The 23,143-nt window shown below is 36.3% G+C and overlaps 3 protein-coding genes across 5 annotated transcripts; 1 reads left to right on the top strand and 2 right to left on the bottom strand.

The window, feature by feature from the left end:
• Positions 1-9,321: 9,321 nt before the first annotated feature.
• Positions 9,322-12,233, bottom strand: LOC103947939 (11-beta-hydroxysteroid dehydrogenase B). The gene is made up of 6 exons (XM_009358917.3): positions 12,051-12,233; positions 11,464-11,656; positions 10,541-10,626; positions 10,279-10,410; positions 9,845-10,009; positions 9,322-9,642 (listed from the first exon to the last, which is right to left on the bottom strand). Exons 1-6 carry the CDS (start codon positions 12,231-12,233, stop codon positions 9,322-9,324), a joined length of 1,080 nt encoding a protein of 359 aa, XP_009357192.2.
• Positions 12,234-13,546: 1,313 nt separating this feature from the next.
• Positions 13,547-16,188, top strand: LOC103947942 (aspartate carbamoyltransferase 2, chloroplastic). Of its 2 annotated transcripts, none has more exons than XM_048582905.1 (6): positions 13,547-13,784; positions 14,113-14,595; positions 14,712-14,851; positions 15,290-15,463; positions 15,605-15,841; positions 15,896-16,188. In XM_048582905.1, the coding sequence occupies exons 2-6, from the start codon at positions 14,121-14,123 to the stop codon at positions 16,001-16,003; spliced, it is 1,134 nt and encodes a 377-aa protein (XP_048438862.1). In that variant the 5' UTR covers positions 13,547-13,784; positions 14,113-14,120; the 3' UTR covers positions 16,004-16,188. The 2 variants fall into 2 exon arrangements, with proteins under 2 accessions (XP_048438862.1, XP_009357196.2); XM_009358921.3 differs by having other exon boundaries at positions 13,548-13,784; positions 14,095-14,595.
• A 4,040-nt stretch (positions 16,189-20,228) lies between these two features.
• LOC103947941 (ethylene-responsive transcription factor ERF019-like) lies at positions 20,229-22,115 on the bottom strand. 2 transcript variants are annotated; one of them, XM_048583243.1, is made up of 2 exons: positions 21,447-22,115; positions 20,229-20,618 (listed from the first exon to the last, which is right to left on the bottom strand). In XM_048583243.1, the coding sequence occupies exon 1, from the start codon at positions 21,975-21,977 to the stop codon at positions 21,447-21,449; it is 531 nt and encodes a 176-aa protein (XP_048439200.1). In that variant the 5' UTR covers positions 21,978-22,115; the 3' UTR covers positions 20,229-20,618. The 2 variants fall into 2 exon arrangements, with proteins under 2 accessions (XP_048439200.1, XP_048439201.1); XM_048583244.1 differs by lacking the exon at positions 20,229-20,618 and adding an exon at positions 21,174-21,297 and having other exon boundaries at positions 21,425-22,115.
• Positions 22,116-23,143: the final 1,028 nt, after the last annotated feature.

The following is a 23,143-nucleotide window of genomic DNA, read 5'->3' as shown; positions in this document are numbered from 1 at the left end:
TGATGGTAGTGGCAAATGTGGGGGTTTGGTGGTTGTGACAATAATAGGGTGTGGTGGTTAGGATGTAGAGGTAGCAGCGGTGGCAGCAGTATTAGTGACGATTGTGGTGGTGGTAATGGTGGTGGTGATATAAGGTTAGTCGTTGTAGTGGTAGGTGGTGGCGGTCTTTGTTCTCCGAGGGCGAAAGTATACGTAGAATGATAAATAATGTCAGTTTTCCTTAATGAGGCTATTATAAGAATTAAAAATATTCATTAAACACTTAGCTCTGCTTTTTATGAAAGCAAGTCTTAAAATTTCTCATTTGTTTTTGTTATGGATAATGTTAGGAAGACCAAATTTTAACAAAAATGCTACTTTTACCACTTAGTTGTATCATCTTTTGTACCGTCTTTCTAATAGAGATGGAACCCATATGCGTTAGCAGGCCTTACTTCTATTAGAGAGATGGTACAACTAGGTGGTAAGTGTAACATTATTTAAATTTTAACCAAATTTGCAAACCAAATAACATGTCACCGATCAGAAATTAGCATTTTAATCAACACTTAACTAATGATTAACAATCATGTCATTTATTTGGTAAATTTGGTTTAAAATTTTGGTTTCCCTAACATTATTTGTTTGTTATTGTGAGGTGATTTGTGGTTTGTGTTAACCTAAAATGAGATCCATTTTTTTTCCGTAATTAGTATCAAATTCAATAATGAATGACCATATATTTCTTGATTACCAAGTAACCAAAAGAACATTTTCAGACTTTGGTCATTCAAGTTTTGTGACACTTGGTTCACAGAGTACTCAAGGCCTAAGCTGGAGCATAACAAAAGCATGCACGTGGAAGTAGTTTACATCTCAAAATACAAACTTGCATCAGATTTATAGACTAAAAAATGCCTTTGCAAATTTAAAGAGAAAAAAAATGAGGAGGAAAAATATCTGCTACAAGGTATGGTGGACTTGTATTTGCACCATTAGTGTCACAGTCCTATCGATTTTATATGATGGCGAATTTCTTTGAGTTCTTAGTCATCTTAACCAAATTTGGGTGTCATTTCATTTCAAACATGGTACAAAAGAGAAATAGACTGACTTAATTATTTCAGCCGAATCAGGGTTCTACTCCTCCAGTTGGCTTGCAATTTCGTCCTTTGTGCACCTCGTCGTCATGTTAGCATCCCGGTGTAAAAAAAATTCACATGTAGAATGATGATTAATAGTAAAATGACAAAAGCACAATAATTCCCTCATCTTAAAAACAACTACAATCAAGATCAAGAGGCATAAACACACAATTAATCAAGAGTGCATTGCCTTTGCCCCTGTTACATCTAGTTTTGAAAAGTCAATATGCCAAGTTTTTTTTTTGTCCAACCGTGCAAGTGGGTAGGAGTGAGTTTGGTTTCATTTGGTTTTGTTTTTTTTTTTTTTCGATTTTCGATCTTAACTTTACATGTGTATGCTCATGCAAACTTTCATAACACCTGTGCGGACAATATCAACCATTAGAAACAGATCTTGCAGCCACATAAATTTGAACTTTTTCCATTTATTTTCCACACAAAACAAAATATCTTTCCTTTGCTCATTTCTCATGTTCCTTCATATTTTTTCTTTGGTAAACCGATAAATGCCACCAACAATCTATGACATGGTACATTTGGGTGGGGGATTTTCAAGCCATGATTGAAAACCAAATTATAAAAAGAAAATACCACAAAATGAGAAAATTCTTCAATAATACGTAGTCATGAATGATAAAAAATGAATAGACAAGATTGAAAATAGACTATTCAATATTTGTGGAAATCTTTGTACAATAAAATAACTAATCGTTCTTATTTTCCAATGCATTTTCTATTTCATCTCAAACACACTAAAACAAAGGTGGGCCTACAAGTAACTATGAGAGGCAATTCAATATATGACCAAACCGACAGGAATTAAAGTTTCCCATTGACTTCATGACTTGGTAATTTAAAGTCTTGGTCCTTTGAAATTATTAGTTCATAAAATACAATATTTGTTGACTTGTAGTGCATGCATAAAGTTGGATAAAATCTATATGGTCTTTCAATCAACTATAACAAATAAATAGACAATTCATAATACCTAATCTCAATTTACAACCCTCAAGTTTCTTGGTTTTCAACATTTGGTACATCAATTTTTTTTCGTCCCAGAATGGTACCTGAAGTCATAATTCAGGGACACTTTCATACATCTGTTAAGGTTAATGTTAAATCAGCCGTTAACTAGTGACATGGCGCCCACATGGACAATGACTGGGCACCACATGTCAATATAATCAATCAAATGTGGCAAATAAATAGACAGTTCATAATGCTTTTACTCATTTGTTTTCATAGTTGAATGACTAAATGATTTCATATTTTATTAATTTTGTTAGATATGATCTCTACAAAGTATTTAAACGGTTTGATCATTAATACGAAATTTCGTGAATTAAAAACTAAGTATCATGATGAAGAATTCCCTCATCCACTGAGTCATGAACAAAATTAATTCATAATATTAAATATTCACTAACAAGTGAAAATGAATACAACTAGACTTTTAAAAGTTGCAATTTGAAGGCCACTGCTCTATTCTTTCTTTGGTAAAATCGATAAATGTCACTGACAAACTATGACACGGTATATTTGGGAGGGGGATTTTGAAGCCATGGGATTGAAAACCAAATTATAAAAAGAGAATACCACAAAATGAGAAAAAATTTCAATAGTATGTAGGGGTGGACACAGGTTGGTTTGGGTTAGTTTTGGGCCAAAATCGAAACCAACCAAACTAGGTCTAAAACCAATAAGGTCGGTTAACCGACAATGACGGGTTGATTTAGGTCAGTTTTCGATTTGTGTGAAGATGAAAATACATAACAAATTCATTTCCCAAAAGCTATAGAACGTAGCACCAATATGAGTGATTGCTCAAAGAAAAACACAAATGATGCAGCTCAAGGAGAGCACCAAAGAACAGCTACTACCTTCTCTAAATGGTGACCCTATTTTCCTTTCATAATTTCACTCATCTCTGCTTTTTAGGCAAATAAAGGTTGCCTTTTCTTTTCGCTATTTTCTTTTTGAATGAAAGGAAAAAGGACTTTTAAACTATTTAGGTTTTATTTTCATGTGGTGTACCCACGGTAACTCGTAAATAACTAATTATTTATATTACTACATGTATTAATTATGGTTAGAAAAATAAAATAAGTATATGCGGGTTGGTTCGGTTAACCGCACCTGAAGAATTTTGAAAACCGTTTGCCAAACCAATTAAGATCGGTGCAGTTTGATTTAACCACCGAAAATTTAAAAAAAAAAAAAAAAACAAACAAACCAAACCAACCCATCGATGTGGTTTGGGCAGTTCTGTCAGTTTTTTTTTTGTTGTTTTTTAAATCCCAGCCATAATACGTAGTAAAGGCTTTGGGGAAGTCGAAATAGGAGAGCAGTCATCCTGGGGTGGGGTTGCTACTTAGATGCTTTCAGCAGTTATCCACTCCGCACTTGGCTACCCAACGTTTATCGTGGGCATGATAATTGGTACACTAGAGGTGCGTCCTTCCCGGTCCTCTCATACTCGGCAAAATAGTCCCATAACTTCAGGAAAAGAGGTGCCCCCAATTGCTCAAGATACCCTTTTTAGCTTCTAGAAGAAACTATGTTATAGTCATTTATGTTCATTCAATGTACTCTACGAATAGAGGAATACATAGAGTTGAACAATGAATGATACAGAATGAATGGACAAAATTGAAAATAGACTATTGAATACTTGTGGAATCTTTGTACAATAAAATAACCAATAGTTCTCCTTTTCCAATGCATTTTGCCATTTCATCTCAAACACGCTACAAATAAAAGGTGGGCCTACAAGTAACTATCAAAGGCAATTCAACAAGTGACCAAAACGTAGCCACATCTTTAATTATACAGGAATCAAAGTTTCCAATTGACTTCATGACTTAGTAATTTAAAGTCTTGGTCCTTGGAATTATTAGTTCATAAAATACAATATTTGTTCACTTGTAGTGCATGCATAAAGTTGGATAAAATGTATATGGTCTTTTAATCAATCAGTTATAGCAAATAAATAGACAGTTCATAATATCTAATCTCAATTTACCACCCTCAAGATTCTTGGTTTTCAAAATTTGGTACATCAAATTTTTTTCATCACAGAATGGTACCTGAAGTCATAATTTAGGGAAACTTTCATACATCTGTTAAGGTTAATGTTAAATCAGTCGTTGACCAGTGACGTGGCGTCCACATGGACAATAAATGAGCGCCACATGCCAATATAGTCAATCAACTATGACAAATAAATAGATAGTTCGTAATGCTTTTACTCATTTGTTTTTATATAGTTGAATGACTAAATGATTTCATATTTTATTAAATTTGTTAGATATGATCTTTATAAAGTATTTGAACGGTTTCGATCATTAATATGAAATTTCTTGAATTAAAAACTAAATATCTTGAAGAAGAACTCCCCTCATTCATTGAGTCATGAACGAAGTTAATTCATAATATTAAATATTCATTTACAAGTGAAAAAGAATACCACTAAACTTTTAAAAGCTACAATATGAAGGCCACTGTGCTATTTTTTCTTTGGTAAAATCGATAAATGTCACCGACAAACTATGACACGGTATATTTGGGTGGGAGATTTTTAAGCCATGCGACTGAAAACCAAATTTTAAAAAGAGAATACCCGAAATGAGAAAATTCTTCAATAGTACGTAGTAATGAATGATACGAAATAAATGGACAAGATTGAAAATAGACTATTCAATACTTGTGGAAATCTTTGTACAAAAAAATAACCAGTAGTTCTCCTTCTCCAATTTCATCTCAAATAAGCTACAATCAAAGGTGGGCCTACAAGTAACTAACTATCTAAGGCAATTCAACAGGTGACCAAAACATAGCCATATCTTTAAGGTTTTTTTTTTTTATCACAAATGATTTCTGAGATTGATCAAACTCATTATTTTGGTCCCTAACTTTCAAAATCAATCAATTTTGTCCCTGACATTCACTACCAAACATCAATTTGGTTATTCCGTTAAGATTCTATCAACTATTCTATTAGTTCGTATGCGGGACCCACAAATCCAATAAAATGGTGACACGTGGATTACACAAAATAAGGATTTTTATCGCAAATGGTCCCTGACATTGATCCAACTCCTCATTTTGGTTCCTGAGCTTCAAAATCGATAAATTTGGTCCCTGACTTTCAGTATCACACGTCAATTTAATCCTTCCGTTCAAGTTTCGTCAATATTTTTTGTCCCACTAATTCAATCATATGGCGCCAAGTGAATTAACTATAAGAAACTTTTTTTTTTTTTTTTAAGATTTAAAACTAAAAGTAAAATAAGAGACTGAAAACCAAAACTAAAAGGGGAAAAAAAATCATCGTCATCTTCATCAGGGTATACTAAAAAATAAAAGGAAGGCACCATGACACCACTAAAGTACTTGGCCTCCTGAACTCACTCCTCCTTCTCTTTAGTTGGTTATAATCCTATCAACTTTGAATTGAATTTGGATTTGATTTTATCGAATTTATATTGAATTTTTCTTCCAATTGGTGTTGTGGGATGCAAAAATGTGAGCGCGGAATACTCGTCCGTTGGTTCACTCTTAATAAAAATAGTTTCTTACAATTAATCCACGCAGAGCCATATTGATGAAATTTTAACGAAATGACTAAATTGATATGCGATTGTGAAAGTCATGGACCAAATTCATCGATTTTTGAAACTTAGGGACCAAAATGATGGGTTGGACCAATGTTAGGGACCATTGCGATAAAACTCTTATTTTGTTTAATCCACGTGTCACCATTTTATTGGATTTGTGGGTCCCACTTGCAAACTAACAAAATAGTTGACGGAATCTTAACGGAAAAACTAAATTGATGTGAGGTAGTGAATGTCAGGAACGACATTGATTGATTTTGAAAATGAGGGACCAAAATGATGAGTTTGGTTAATCTTAGGGACCATTTGTGATAAAACCCCTATCTTTAATTATATAGGAATGGGTTTTTATCACAAATGGTCCCTGAGATTGACCAAACTCATCATTTTGGACCCTCACTTTCAAAGTCAATCAATGTCGTCCCTGACATTCACTACCACACATCAATTATTCTGTTAGTTTGTATGTGGGATCCACAAATCCAATAAAATGGTGACACGTGGATTATACAAAAGAATGGTTTTTATCGCAAATGGTCCCCCAAACTCCTCATTTTGGTCCCTGAGTTTCAAAAATCAATAAATTTGGTCCCTGACTTTCACTATCGCACATCAATAGAGTCATTCCTTTAAAATTTTGTCAATATTTTTTGTTAGTGTGCTGATGTAGTCCCACTAGTCCAATCATATAGCGCCAAGTGGATTAACTATAAGAAACTAATCTCTTTTTTTTCTTTTAGCTTTTGTTTTTAATTTCTTATAGTACTTTTAGTTTTAAATCTTTATATATATATATATATATATATATATATATATATTTTAGTTAATCCATGTGGTGCCATATGATTGGACTAATAGGACCATATTATCACACTAACAAAAAATATTGACAAAATTTTAACAGAATGACTAAATTGATGTGTAGTAGTGAAAGTCAGGGATCAAATTTATTGATTTTTGAAACTTAGGGACCAAAATGAGAAGTTTGATTAATGTCAGGGACCATTTGTGATAAAAACCCTTCTTTTGTGTAATCCACGTGTCACCATTTTATTGGATTTATGGGTCCCACATGCAAACTAAAAGAAATAGTTGACGGAATCTAAACGTAAGGACCAAATTGATGTGCGGTGGCGAATGTTAGGGACGACATTGATTGATTTTGAAAGTGAGGGAGCAAAATGATGAGTTTGGTCAATCTTAGGGACCATTGGCGATAAAAACCCTATAGAAATTAAAGTTTCCACAATTCAAGTGGGAATGGATTGACTTTAGTAATTTAAAGTCTGGTACTTGGAATTATTAGTCCGGAACATACAATATTTGTTGACCTATAGTGCATGCATAAAGTTGGATAAAATCTAATACTTAGTATCCGTTTTAAATGTTTTTTGCCTTAGCCCTTTGGCATGTGTGTGATTTACTTGTAGTTCATGCGTAAAGTTGGACAAAATCTGTAAGATCGTTTAATCAATTAGCTGTAGCAAATAAATAGACAGTTTATAATACTTTTATTCATTTGTTTTTATATAGTTGAATGACTAAATAATTTCATATTTAATTAATCTTTTTGGATATGATCTTTACACAGTATTTGAACGGTTTCAATCATTAATACAAAATTTCATGAATAAAAAACTAAGTACCTTGAGGAACAACTCCCCTCATCCATTGAGTCATGAACGAAACTAATTCAAAATGTTAAATCTTTACTTAAAAGTAAAGAGGAATATCACTAGATTTTTTAATTAAAGTTGCTGTCTAGAGGCCATTGTGCTAGAAAAAGGTATAATATTTTTTTTTTAACCAAACACTTTTTTATTGTTTAACTTTAAATTGAAACAGCTATTTGTGAAAAAATCAATACCAAATGAGGCCTTAGTGTTACAAGTTTACACAAAGGGTGGAGAGAATACATTTGTTATATTTACACCTTTTTCTTTCATACTTTTTGAATTCCTTGTTATATATACACCAAGGAGTGAATAGAATAAATTGGTTACAAACTCTTAATTCAGATTCAAACCTGAGACTTTTTTATGAAAAATAAATAAAATCATTAATCCAGTATTGCACCAAACGCCATACTAATTTAGTCAGTACTATCCGATGGCTATTTATCATATCCGATTGAAATAGTCAGTACAGTCCGAGGTACCAAATGAGGCCTTAAAGAGAAATAATGGTTTGGACTTGAATAGGCTAAAAAAAATAATAATAATACAACCTTGGCAAGAACGACATTCTACAGAATATATGACTCATGCTCCTTATGTAATAAAGAGAATGTGATCTCAAGATGTTAAATTCCTGGGACCTTAGAATTGCCAATTGGTCATTGACAATCCGGATAGATTTGCACATACTATGTCTTCTCCCTGGCAAGTGACTAGTCTCAAGCTAGTGGTGTGAAAGAGACCAACGCAAGTATGTAAGTGCTCAATAGAGGATGAGTTCACTGAACGCGATCAACCAGGAGTTCGCATACTTATGTTATATGTAAACTCACTAGTTGGGATATACAAAGTAGTTATTTGACCTAAGACACCACAGCTGCCTTATGAGTATGTCTTTGATCATTTGACGATATAACACAGAGCATGCCTCATCTTGGGCATGTTCCTAGTATTGTTAGGGTCGTTGATTTATTCGTAAAGACATGTAAGTGTACAACAATGGATCTCTAAACTTCAAACCGTTTAGGGAGAATAGTTTATGATGTGTTTAGAGTCTCTAGCCATGGCACATGAATGCGATTTAGGAAGTAAGTTCCATATCACATTCAAAGTAATCATATAGACAAGAGAATCATATTAAGTAGTAAACATGAATAAACAATCAACCAAATAATGTGATCAAGAGTATTGATATCGAGAATACTGTATTGCTTTTATTCTCAAACTGAATAGGCTATCCACTTCTTCTGCTTAGTTTGGATAGCTATGACATACTGGCCGACGTGTCACTCATATTTGTAGAAGTCCTAAGAATTAGCAATCATTGATCTTTGCTAATGAGAGAATACAAAGATAGGAATTTTTTTTCTTTGGTGACATTTGAAGACGTAATTTTCAATGAATCATGAAGTGTTCCTCTTTAGAAACACGAGAAAAAAGAAGAATCTATTGCGTCTTGTCGTTAAAATGCTCTTAGTTCAATTAACATTAGAATCAAACTCAATTTCCGCCGCCCTACCTTAGTAAGGTAATTAATGCGACTACTTTTACCACACAAAATCAAAATGTCGTGGGTCACTCAGTATGGTAATGGGACTGTACATTTCGATTACTGTCGAGTGATCAACCAATGACTCTTTTCAAACACTTCATGACCTATCAATTTCACAACGTGAATAAGTAACGAAAATTGTCAAGAATATCTTTAGGCCACATGTTCACAGGGGGTCAGCTACGGAATTTATTAATATGGGAGCTTATTACATGAACAACACATATCGAATGCAATAACTTTGTTTAACAGTTCAAAATCTCCGTGACAGCTAAAAAAAACACAAGTTCAACAACCATAACTTCTTAGAACATGTTACTAAAATAGCTACTTCCCTAGAAATGCTATAAATTTCATTCCATTTTTATCTGACGCGGGGGACTCTGTTGGGAAACTGTGTTGGGACCAATAAGTCTCCTTGGAGGAGTGCCTTCCAGCAAAGGCCTCCCATAGCCTTCTGAAATAGGCCTTCCGGTGCCCACAAGGGAAGTCCTCCTTCCACCGTGCGTTGGAAGAACGAGGCGGAATGTCCAATTCAGGACCTTAGGCGCAAACACCCTGTACAGCAGGAATATGTCATACCAACTTGGATACTTAACGTATGAATCTCCTCGACAAGCCCCAGCTACAATCAACCTTGCAAAATCCTCCACAGGCCCACCGGTCACATGTACCTACGACAATATAAATGTCCCACTGATTGGAATGAATAGAGATATATATAGCACATTTGAGGTACTTTTTCTTAATAAAAAAAATTAAGCAATTAATTTGTCTGCTCCGGGTACGAAAAATCATTCCAACCAGCATTAGTGCAATGCCTCGTTGGGCCAACTTAATGAAAAGCAATACCATCGATCAATCAGTAGCTCTTACCTCCCTCTCTTCTTTCCACTGCATTTCAGCCCCCTCCTCTAGCATGAACTTGCCTCTTGTCATTTCACTTCCAATCCACCCGTGAGTTGCAATTGTTATCCCTACCTCATGGTTTACTTCTAATCTCAAGGTCTCATAAAAGTTAACCAGAGCTGCCTTTGCCGCCTGGTAATTCAAACACAACAAAAGGATAGTAATAAATTGATGCTTGCTAGCTCTTTGATATAGTTAACTTCGACTACAAAAACTGGTCCTAAATAAGTTTTACAAGAAAGTTTGACAGGTCATGGAATGCATCCTAATCACTGGGTAATTCTAATTTGATGATGACGTATACGATTCTAGTTCCATGTATATTTCTCCTTCTAAAATGTTGAATATACTTGATCAATATTCCCATAATAATATGAAAGGATTAAGTAATATATACTCACAGCATATAAACTCATTCTCGGCAGAGGTAACCAGCTCTCAACTGATGCATTGACAATGATCTTTCCATTAGTTTGACGTAGGTAAGGAAGAGCAACATATGTTGGATAAACATTCCCCCAGAAATTTATATCCTGAGACCAATGATATTCAGAACCGCAATACCTCATTGATAGAGAATTTGCCTCATAAGAAATATAAGTTTGTATTAAAAATGTAGTGCAAACTTTTGGACTTCTGCTCATGCAACTTTGCAATCCTTACCAGCAATTGGGGAAAGACAGACGTGTCTGTAACTTCCTCGAAGTAGAATGTATGTCCTAGACTTACTGTATTTACAAGGTGATCCACTGCAAAATTAGAGACAAATCAAAATAACTACTTTAGTTTCAGAATTAACATCATGGCAGCAGTGAAGGCACAAAATTCTTCTCATGGAGAGATTATGTAAGAAATAGTTACTAGGTTAGTATTAAACAAAAGAAGGGAAGTTACAGAACGGGACAGTGAAGGCTCGTGACAGCAAGCTCTTCTCCCTAACCTTTCCGTTATATTATTAATGCGCAAGCGCACCCCTTGAGAAAAAGGGGCGTAAGCACTTCACTCGCTAGGGGATAGGATTCATTCACTTGCATTCCTGCTAGCAAAATCATGCGGAGTGCAACTATAGAGCATTTTTCTTTTTTCGGTTTAGTAGGAAATCAACTTAAAACAAGCACCACTATCTATCATCAGCTTACAATAAATCATTTATTTTAGCCATATTCCAGCAACTGCTACTAATAAATACAACTCCTTCATATATATATGTGCTTAATTAACCCATGAGGTTTATCAATAGACGTCAGATGTCAAACAGTTGCACTCTCTAGACAAACAAATATATCTAAGAAATTAAAAGTCCACAACCAAATTAGGGTTGGAGTACTGGTATATCCTATAAAGCTTCACATCTAATTCTGTACTAGCTAAAGTTCGATCTTAACTCCTCGGCATGTGTCTGTAGCTTTCGTAGTTGTAGGTTACTGTGAAAAATGTTCAAATGTACATAAATACTCTACTTAATTGAATTAATCTGCAGTCCACTAGTCCGTCTCTGTCATGCTTAATTATGACCTTTCAAGTGTACAACTTTTGTTTTTAAAACTACGGCTTTCTAAATAATCAAATTTGTCCCTGGCGCATACCTCGGCCATAGAAGCTCATCGTTTCACTGATGAAACGCCTACATTCCTCTTCCTTGACAACATCGGCGGCTATAATCATGACATACTTTGCACCCATACGCCTTGCATTCTCACTGATCACTCGCAGTCTGTTCTGTCTTCGTGCCACTAGTACAAGATTTGCTCTTCTCTTCGCATATTCATATGCAATTTGCTGCAATCACAACCCTCGTGCTACATCACACACATACACACACACATACATATATAACAACTTTTATCAAACTATCAACGTATTAGTGATTATGTTCCGGTATTGTATCCTCTTACCTATCATACACTTACACAATCTGAATTGTGTTTTAGAAAATTAATATGTAATATACATGCATTGTTAAGTAATTAAACATTTGCTAAAGTTTCAGAGTAAAAAACTTTATGTTTTGGGCAATTTTCCATCATTTTCATCTAACGGTTAGCGATATCAGTATCAAATATCACTGTCGGTATTTTCCATAAAAACCGATATTTAAAACCTTGCTTGAAACAATATGAACTTCAAAATTAATGGATAAAATTATATTTGGAAATAGGGGACTTATAATTACCTCTCCTATGCCAGAAGAAGCTCCTGTAATTATAACAACCTTATCTTCGACAATTTCACTGTTGAACAAATTGTAAAGCCACTCACAACCAGTGACGAAGGTCAACGCTGGCCAAGCAAACGCCAGCATCAATAAACTTGCCGGTGGCACCACCCAATTCAACACCGAGTTAAACAAATCCATCGGTTCGGTTCTCAAAAAGCGTTAACTAACCCTAATTAAACACACAACAGCTTTGCTTTTTTTTGGGTACGTAACTGATGATGGTCCGAAATGTGATCGATCAAATTCAGATGGGAATAGATAAGATCGAGAGAGAGGAGTTGATGAGTTTGAAATAATACAGTGGGCAGTGGTAGTGGCAGAGATGATCAACTTCAACTCACATTATCATTACATGCAAGGAGGGCACGTCACGTGTTGATGGCAAGCTCTTGTGGTGACGAATGGAAGGGTTTTTGGAATTTCCTGCATGAGTTAGCGTGCTGCTCCAACTTGCCATTTGCTCAGATGTAGCACCATGGTCAGGACACCTGTTCTCTTCACTTGGTTATCTTTCCTTCTTAAAGATTAAAATAAATAAAATAAACTGCCCTAGGGCAACCATTAAAAAGGTTATCAAAGTGCAAGGCATTCCTTACACCAGAGGAAGAGAAATAAGCCAAACGCAATTCGAAGAAAGTCTGTCTGTCAGTTGATTTGCAACAAAATTAGCTTCTCTAAAATATAAATATAGGAAATGCAATCAAACTTAAAAGCTGAAGTGTTAACGACCGAGATATTCTTAGTCTGCTAGAAACATAATTTTGTATTCAAGGTGTCATATTACAATTAGTTGTAAGTTTTTTTTTTTTTTTTCCTTTTAACTAATATATTATTGTACTTGGTATGGCAGGCAGTGTGCTGACATACTAAAAAATTCTCTCCTAGCGACTTTCATTTATTTGAATTCTTCAAGAAGGATTACATGAAGTAAGACAATTAATGAGGAGGTTGGAATCCAATTCGATGGTACAATTTGCAACATGCATAAACAGTTTAAATCACGTATGGTTGTTAGGCTTCATATAGGGATAACCTACTCTGATATCATGTAAAAATATAATTATTTGAATTACTCGTGTATAATGTTTACAATATAGAGGGTTTGAGAAAATTCATATGTGATAGGAATCTACAATAAAATTGATATTATGTTCCGTTGACTACGGAGAACATTAGGAAGATGCAAGGAAAAATAAGACGGCAGCGAATTTTTAGGATAAGTTGATGTTCTACCATAAAACTAATTAATAATATAATGAGTGACCTAACTTACTTATAAGTCATGCAAGTAAAACATGAGAAATGTTAACCAAAATTTTAAAATATCAGAGAATTTTGTGAAAAGATGATAAATTTGAGGGGTGGTTTCCTAGATGACAAGATTTTGCGTCTTTATTTTAGTAGTTTTTTATTTCTTCACAAGAAAAGGGCTCACAAAAACATACCACAAGCGCAAGCCGAGGAGACCGAAATCGAAGCCCAGCGTTCCAATTAAAGTAAGAAAGCCCAAAACGCACCACTTCCACCAACTCCCTCTCTTCCTCTCGCCTTATTTAGCCTCTGCAGCAGCGCCGCCGCCACCACTAGCTCAGACCAGAGGTCGACGCCAGCTCCACTAACCTCCTCCCCAGAATCCACCCACTGTCCCCTCTCATTTCATCTTCCGTTTAACCGGCCTCCTCGGATAAGGTACCAAACTCTCATCCGTTGTTCATTGTAATAACCATATGATGAACATTTTCTGGAGTATTTAGATTGTGCTTTTTCCTATTTAAATTTCTTCGCGCATTAAATTTTGGGTTTCTTGGGTTTTTGTTTTTTCTATTAATTTAGGGTCCGGCTTTAATGGTACGCAGCATTCAGAGTTAGGGGTTAGATTTGATCTTCAAAATTATATTTATTTTTCGTATCATTGAGTACTACGTAACACTGAAAAAAATGAATACTTTATGATTCGAAGTTAATTTTCCAGTTTCTTCTTGTTTATATATTTGTACAGAGGCTTGAAATTTTGTAGATATTGAGATGGCTGCTTCATCGTCGCTATTTTCATCGTCTTCGTTCCAAGGGGTCATGTCGTTTCAGAGCACAAAGTTATGCGCTAGTTCTTCAAACTTTGTCTACAAACAACCAATGCACCTGAAGAGATCGTCACAAAATAACGGGACGGTTTCTTGCCGGGCATTGGAAGTTGACAAATCATCTTCCTCCTATTCGGTGGGGAAGGAATTTCAAGTTACTGATGTGATTGAGGCTCAGCAATTCGACAGAGATCTTCTCGGAGCGATATTTGATGTTGCACGAGAGATGGAGAAGATTGAGAAGAAGTCACCAGGAAGTCAAATTCTGAAAGGTTATCTTATGGCTACTCTCTTCTACGAGCCGTCCACGAGGACTAGGCTTTCCTTTGAGTCGGCAATGAGGCGGTTAGGGGGCGAGGTCTTGACAACTGAAAATGCAAGAGAGTTCTCTTCGGCAGCTAAAGGAGAAACCCTCGAAGGTTTGCATATCTCCTTCCATTTCCATTCACGTACTGGAGATGGTTTTTACTTGCTACAATTTGGTCGTGAATCGTGATGTAATGGGGGATTGATTGATTGATTGATTGACTTACAGATACTATAAGAACTGTTGAGGGTTACTCGGATATAATTGTGATGCGGCACTTTGAGAGCGGTGCAGCCAAAAGAGCTGCTGCAACTGCTGGCATTCCTGTCATCAATGCAGGAGATGGTCCTGGACAACACCCAACTCAGGTATCGCACAAGTTTTTAATACAGAAGAGGGAATTGTACCATCGAAAAGATAGATAAGGGATTGTTAAAACTTAAAACACCAAAGTTCTAATCCTCAGATGGATTCTTGTGGGCCAGCCTCGGGAGGGATATTCGTTTATAATTGACTTGCTCAGATGTCTGTTCCATTTGTACATTATCCCGTACTAGAGAACTCTGTGCCGTTGTTTTAGTCTTCCCAACTGAAAACTGTGAATTTAAAAACTAAAAGTACAGAACTACGGTTTTATAACGTAAATGCTGAGGTTTTGTAATGTCAATTACAGATGTGGCTGGTAGCATAATGATCATATCTCATGTTTACGGCGCTTGCATTGGTCTTATTATTTTCCGATTTATGTTTGGCTGCTAGAAGTTCTACAATCTGTTGTGTTAAAAGTTCTGTTTTTTCTTCCACAGGCTCTTTTAGATGTCTATACTATTGAAAGAGAGATAGGAAAACTGGATGGTATTAAAGTTGCACTTGTTGGAGATCTTGCTAACGGAAGGACAGTGCGCTCACTTGCATACTTGCTCGCCAGGTATAACGATGTGAAGATCTACTTTGTCTCTCCTGATGTGGTAAAGATGAAGGTAAAGTCCAAAATCGTACTTGCATTATTTTGCGCATTTTCCTTTTTTTGATTTATATAAACCTTAGTAATTCAGGAAGTGTGGGGACTACGAGGAATCTAAGATATCGGAGTCTTATCTTTTTTATATTTCCTGTTCCAGAATGATATAAAAGATTATTTGACATCAAGGAACATTCAGTGGGAAGAAAGTGCGGACTTAATGGAAGTTGCTTCGAAGTGTGATGTTGTGTATCAAACTCGCATTCAGCGTGAACGATTTGGAGAGAGAATTGACCTCTATGAAGAAGCTCGAGGCAAGTACATTGTGGATAGTCGTGTGTTAGAGGTGATGCAGAAGCACGCTGTGGTCATGCACCCTCTGCCTAGACTTGACGAGGTACTCATGTGATTTCAGTATTCTTAATTTCCATTTTCTCTGAATGTCGTGCAGATTACCGTGGATGTTGATGGGGATACACGAGCTGCCTATTTCAGACAAGCAAAGAACGGCCTATATATAAGGATGGCTCTCTTGAAACTCCTACTCGTAGGGTGGTGAGGGATGCCGTTTTGTTTTCAATTTTTAAGTTTTGATTCAGCTCAGAAGAAAAATTCAAGTTTTTTGGTACTTGCTTTTCTTCCTTGATTATTTCGAACAAGATTTTGTTACGAAAACTGGCGGAGTTCAAACTCGATAAACAAGCGGGTAAGCTGGTTTCTCTTGACTAGTTCTTTGAAATTTCATTTTTGTTTTCCCTTGGGTCATCATAGTAAGCATGGAAGAACAGATTCCATGAGTGTAAAACGTCTTCGGCTGAATTACCCCTTTTGTGTACATACGTGAAAATGCAACACTAACACATAAATTGCATAGATGATTGTAATCAAACCGTATACGACCAACATAAAATGGAAGTCAGTGCAAACATGTACATCTATGCTCTGCCTTTTCCTTAAAAGCTGAAGAGATTTCCAGCAACTGATCCTCCGAACTCGGGAGCTGGATGTTGAAGGAAATCAGCAGATCGAGAAACAATCTTGAAGCTATGTTCCGGCCAAACATCGTTCCAAACATGTGCTTCTCCACTCTAGCCCGTGATTGTAATGAATTTAAATAGTACATCGTTTGTTCGTTAAATAGTTGTCACATAGTGTCACCGGTTGCATAGAAAATTGCTCCATTGTTCTGGGGTTGCTGTTGGATCTAATATCTACGTTCAATTTGCAGCACCAAAACATGGTTTAGAAATTCATAATAAAATATGTTGATGAAGTGTTAATTGGGCTCGAAATCATCATAGGAGACTTGCCTTTTTCCCATGGAGGATCGTTGAATTCAAAGTATGTGAACCGTCATTTGGTCATTATTTGTAAATTCAATTGGTTAGGTGAATTCACGCACTGCACACGAGATTTTGAATTTGTTTTTCGTTTCCTTTTTATCTTTTGTATCAAAAAATAAAAAATCGCGGTTTACCTTCTTTTCCTTTCTTAGATTGTAGCTCAATTGGATTTTGTATTCACACCTTGTATGTGAGGTGTCAAATCCAACTTATGTTTTTTTCAATATCATAAAGTATAATAATGCAACGTAACTCCTTTTTTGGGAGGTCAACGTGGTATTGTTACCTGTCTGTTTCCATTTCTTGGGCATAGAATTAGGGTACATTTATTGTACTGGATTATTTCAAGTTGAACTAACTCTAGTGATAACACTGGACTGGCTTGAATTGGAGTAAGCATGATAAGAATAGTAAAGTATTTGGTGCAATGCTAGATTAAAGCTGCAAATTAAAATACTTTTCTATTTTTAACTCACTTTTACAATTTTTTTTTTTTTTGTCAAATGATAAATTTTGTTAGATTAGTCACCGACATCGTTGTGCAAGGACTCAACACAAAAATAGTTGACATAAAATGCATAGAGAATAGCTTTTGTGTTAATGGAATTACTCCTTTTGATATGTCATTTTATTTCATTCCATTAACACAAAATTTATTCTCTGCTCCGTATTTTGAAAATTGTTACTTTGTCTGCTTCTAAAAAACACCAACCACCGCTCCAATGTCTTGAATGGAATCCAACCATCTGCCACGATTCAATTGCAACAACTCCAATCTCTTCAAGATGTGTGATTAATTTGTTTGTAGCTGTTGTGCAAGATAGCTACGATCAATGTCGAGACATGGTTCAGATAAAGGTATGGAGAAGGCTGGAAAGAGTTGTTGATAAAGTCACAACTGAACACCTTTCGGAAGTGATCAATTCAATTGTAAACGCCCCAATGTCTTCAAGATGCTTTATATCCACTATCTCTAATCTCTTCAATACTTCTCTTCAAGATATGTTGGGATGCGATTTCTGAAGTGACACGTAACAAACGCATCCTTAGGGGGCGTTGTTTGCCCCTACTAAGTGTCACTAGACTACATTGGCGTGCTTGTTCCGTAGTGGGACTATGTTTAATGAGACTAAAGGGGACTCGCATAGACAAACTACTTCGCTAGGAGTTCTTAGCGAGATACCCATGGGATTGGCAAGACCTCGTCTGCTCTATCTCATCATTTCTCTGCTCTTTGTTCTCTTGAACATCAATAGCCACCATCACACCATAACTTGCCAACTCCAGGGAAATCACACCACTAGCCCACCACCACTATCTGCCTCTTTCCTCACCCCGACCTAGAATTTCGAACTGAGGGAGATCCCGCTCTTACCGTCGTCCGTCCAGCTCTAACCGTTTGCTTCGTTGCTCTTCGAACTCGACCTCGGACTTGTGGGCTTCGCATAATTGACGAGATCTTGTGAACCCAGTGGTGGGTGAGCCACCCAGTGCGCTTGAAGGAATATGGGAGGCCAAGAATGCCGAAGCCTATGATGGCAAAGAAGACGTTGGCTGGATTAGGTAACAAGGGCGTGTTCTCCATCAAGGGCAGCGGCTTAGGATTCTTGTTTTCATTTGGTTTTGACTTAAATTGTGTTTTGATTTCGAAACTGGGTTTGATGTGACCTGGAATTGGCATTTGATTTGCTCTACAATTGTTTGAATGATCTGCATGTGCGGAATGAATTTTCGGGAGAGACGAAGAGAATTTAAGAAAAAAAAAAAGAGACTAGATAACAAAATATTAATATGTATTAGATTAAATAATATAATATTAGAATTTGTTATCATCGAGTTTCTTAGTCTGACATTGTACCAAACGTTTCACTAAGTTAGTCCAACTTAGTATAATCTAAGCCAGTTCAGCTTAATCCCTGAAACTAGTCTAATCCGAGATAATTCGGTGCAATAGACGCATTCTTAGAGTCTTACAGTGAGTTGTTGGAACTAACCTAAGAATTAACATTTTACCCAACATCACAATGTGATGCAAGTGGTCATTTACCACAGTGGTGGAAATGTGTTGAGCCCTTGCATGACGGCTTGGGTTCAAATCCCGCTAGTGACTAATCTAACATCCAATTTGATAAAATCTATCGTTTGACCAAAAAAAAAAAAATCATAATGCGATGTAGACTTACCTCTCGAAGCCATCGTGGTTGTCAAAAGAACTCTTCTACTCACATAGAGACCTTTATATTCCAATGGTGATAGACCCAGAACGTAGAGCACTTTCTTTGTGAGCAGGAAATTCATTTATTTGGATGCAATGGTAGCTAGGGATGGGCACTTGAAATCGAAAATTGAAACCAAAACACAAACCAAATTGGACTGCACCGAATGGTTTGGTTTTGCTGTTTTAAAACCGAACTGCAATGTAGGAAGCAGTTTGGTTTCAGTTTTGGCTTTTGAAAACTATACCAAAACCGAAACTGCACCTCAATTTGATGTCATGTTTTAATTGGTTGTTTGTTAGACTCCATACATTTAGTATGGACTCAACCACATTAGAATGTCATCCGTTTCCTAATTTTTTACCTTTGGTGCTTCTTTCGTTTTGAATAAACCATCGTTCTTCAACACTAGGCTAAAAAAAAAAAAGAAAAAATCCATGTCATAGTCACTATTATTTTGATCTCCAGATTTTGAAAGATGGAAAAAGAAATACTATGTAAATGAAAGATGTACTCAGCCTTTTATATGACATGGAACAAGAAATATTTGCAAGTTATACTAAACATTTAAAGAATTAAAGTATGTAGACATTGAAAATTACATTGTGATTGGATGAAATAAGCCCCTAGTTTTCGGTAAGATTAGACCCTTCACCCTTGCTGTTTTTGGAATTGTTTGATAATGACAATTGCTCGAACACAATCTACAAGTTTATTAATTAATGTATTGTGGAAAATGAGACCGTCTTATGCGTTGTATATTTTTTCCCAAAAATTGAACCGAAAATGTTTGAAATCGCACCCAACCGAACCAAATGGTTTGGTTTCATTTTGATTTTGGCTTCAAACCCGCACTAAACCGCACCGCAAAAAGTTATGGTTTCAATTGCGGTTTCACTCAAAACTGTATTGAACTGAACCGTGCCCATCCCTAATTGTAGCCAACTTCCATCTATCTTGGAGGGTTGGTTGTTCACCTGTTGCACCAAATCCTGATCGTGTTGGAGCAGTTTTGAGTATTTATAGGATGTAGATTTTACATGTATGCAAACTCCAAATGAATTGTCTTTACAACACATTAGTTCACCTTTATCATAACCTGTTGACTTTGAGTCGGGATTCTCTTTGTGAGGATCCTAGGGATCCGTGAATCGTAATCATTTATCGTATATCGTACAGCCAGAAATCATTTTAAATACTTTTATTTAAAACTAAACACAAATAGTACTGACAAAAACTGATCGCACGATATACGATGAACATACATAATTCACGGATCCGTAGGATTCTCACCAAAAAGATCCGGAGATGATCCTGTTGGGTTGACTCCAAATAAGATTCTCAGATGAGTGTGATAGACTGCTGCATATATATTCAACAAAATCTACCCCTATATACAGACACGTGCATAATTTTAGTTACAAATATATGCTGACATTGCTAAAACATACCTAGACCAAAACCATATAAGTTGACTACAAAAGGTGAATGGGCCTGCTAGTTAGGTCCTTCCTCCTCAATTGCATTGCGTCTCAAATTCAAATTATCTCCCTTAATTTTCTTAATGTAAATTGGTGATGTGATAAAAACCGTATAAATTTGACAGAGATTGACACTAATTAGATTTGGAGATCATAATCGTCAATGGAAATGCTCAAATCATAATCGTCAATGGAAATGCTCAAACCCCCTTTATGATCACCGCCGTTGCCAAATCCATGTCCTCCTCCCCCTTGATACTCAAAACCGCCGTGCCCACCCCTAATAGTAGCCAACTTCCATCTATCTTGGAGGGTTGGTTGTTCACCTGTTGGACCAAATCCTGATTGTGTTGGAGCAGTTTTGAGTATTTATAGGATGTAGATTTTACACTTATGCAAACTCCAAATGAATTGTATTTACAACACATTAGTTCACCTTTATCATAAACTCCGAATCCGGATCCTCTTTGTGAGGATCTCGGAGATTGGGGAATTATGTCTTTTTATCGTACATCGTGTGGTCAGAAATCATTTTAAATATTTTTGTTTAAAATTAAATACAAACAGTACCTCAGAAAAACTGACCGTATGATGTACGATGAATGGACACGATTTACGGATCCGTAGGACCCTCACCAAAAGGATCCGCAGATGATCCGGTTGGGTTGACTACAAATAAGATTCTTAGATGAGTGTCATACACTGCTGCATATATATTCAACAAAATGTACCCCTATATACAGACACGTGCATAATTTTAGTTACAAGTATATGCTGACATTGCTAAAACATACCTAGACCAAAACCATATAAGTTGACTACAAAAGGTGAATGGGCCTGCTAGTTAGGTCCTTCCTCCTCAATTGCATTGCGTCTCAAATTCAAATTATCTCCCTTAATTTTCTTAATGTAAATTGGTGATGTGATAAAAACCGTATAAATTTGACAGAGATTGACACTAATTAGATTTGGAGATCATAATCGTCAATGGAAATGCTCAAACCCCCTTGATGATCACCGCCGTTGACAAATCCATGTCCTCCTCCCCAACTGCCCCTAGAAGTAGAAGTAGAACTCTCTCCCACAAAACCATCTTCCCAAAACTCAGTCGTCTCAACCTCATTGCTTCCCGTTCCAGCTGGCTGCTGCGGCTGCGACTTGTTGGCAATCAGCTGAGCATCAACTGCCATGCCAGCATCCGAGGCTGCCTTCTGCACCGACCTGGGCGACATATCATCCCTCGCACAAGGCGGTAACTCCAACGGGAAGTTAAGGCCTTCCAACGTGGAAGGTCGACGCAAGCAATAATACGCAACGTCTCGAGCCACCGCTGCCGCCTCTGCCGTGGAGAAGGAGCCTAACCAAAGCCGGTCTTGGGTCCCCGGAACACGGATTTCGGACACCCACTTGCCCCATTTCCGTTGGCGCACCCCCTTGAGTTTTCTGTTTGCTGTGCTGCATGGACTCCCGCTTTCTTCCGAACTGTAACTCATGATGATGATGAGGATGATGATATATACACACACACTTATGTATTTATGTATGCAATAGTAATTAGCTAGTAAAGGAAGAAATGGGAAACGTTGCGACTCAGATTCTGTGAATGAAAAAGGCAAATAGGAAGAAGCGTTTAAATAGGTCGAACAAGTGGGAAGGTCAGACTCAGAGGTGCAATAATTTATTGGGTAGACCCTAGTGGGAGGAAGCCAAGGTCAAAATTTTCATAGGTCAAAGCAAGAGGGGATTTCACCGCCCAAATCCAATTATATAAACTACAAGCGACATGGACGGGATTTGAATCCTAGGGATCAATGAACCCGAACCATTGATAAAAAATCGTATGGTTCCAAGTAAATATTTTTTATATTTTGAAAGTAAAGCACCATCATTTTGGATGAAAAATATAAAAAAAAAAAAATTATGGTCGCACGATTTTTATCAATGGTCTATGTTCGTTGATCCCTAAGATCCCTTAGGAAACAAGGCAAGGATTTCATGTACGGATTGTTAGTCAATTCTTTTTCTTTTTTCATTTACTTATAAAAACTGAATAAATTAACCAAAAATAACAAGAAGCACATGAGGTAACATACTCTGATATCATGAAAAAAAATAAATTTTCTACATAAAACAATTAATAATATGATCAGCATTAAAATCCTTATTTCCATAATGATGAATTTATATTTTCAACACACTTACGTCGGTATCATAAATTTTTAAGTTTAATACTTGAACAATACAAATTAAATTACACGCAACATGTGCTTGTTAAAAATAGAAGAAATGGGAGTTCTTTTCCACTGTAAAAACACGAGGTTGATTAAGGTGAGAGCATGAAAGCCCAGGTTGGGATTTAAGATAATGGAGTTTAGAGGCAGAGATTAAGCCACGTCAGAAAACTAGAAAAGACCTTGGGATGTCAATGCGTATTACCTAAGCCATGATGTCATGAGTCCACGGCCAACGTCGGTCTTTTAGATAAAACGTAACGAAAGGGGCAATTGTGCACGGACAAACCTTTGCCGGTCCAAAACAAGCTAAGAAGATTGACCAGACTGTTTTCATCGTCCTATAGTTATAGCTATAGGTGTTGTTTGCTTTTAGTACTCTGTTGGAGTTACATGAAATCAATTTTTAAGGCGGATTTTTTTTTTTT

Source organism: the organism of the source record quoted next, unplaced genomic scaffold (assembly GCF_019419815.1).
Source record: "Pyrus x bretschneideri cultivar Hongxiangsu unplaced genomic scaffold, Pyrus_bretschneideri_v1 Contig2, whole genome shotgun sequence".
In the NCBI taxonomy this organism is placed as follows: domain Eukaryota; kingdom Viridiplantae; phylum Streptophyta; class Magnoliopsida; order Rosales; family Rosaceae; genus Pyrus; species Pyrus x bretschneideri.
Note: the sequence above shows the minus strand (reverse complement) of the source record. Positions and strands in the feature narration are given on the sequence as shown.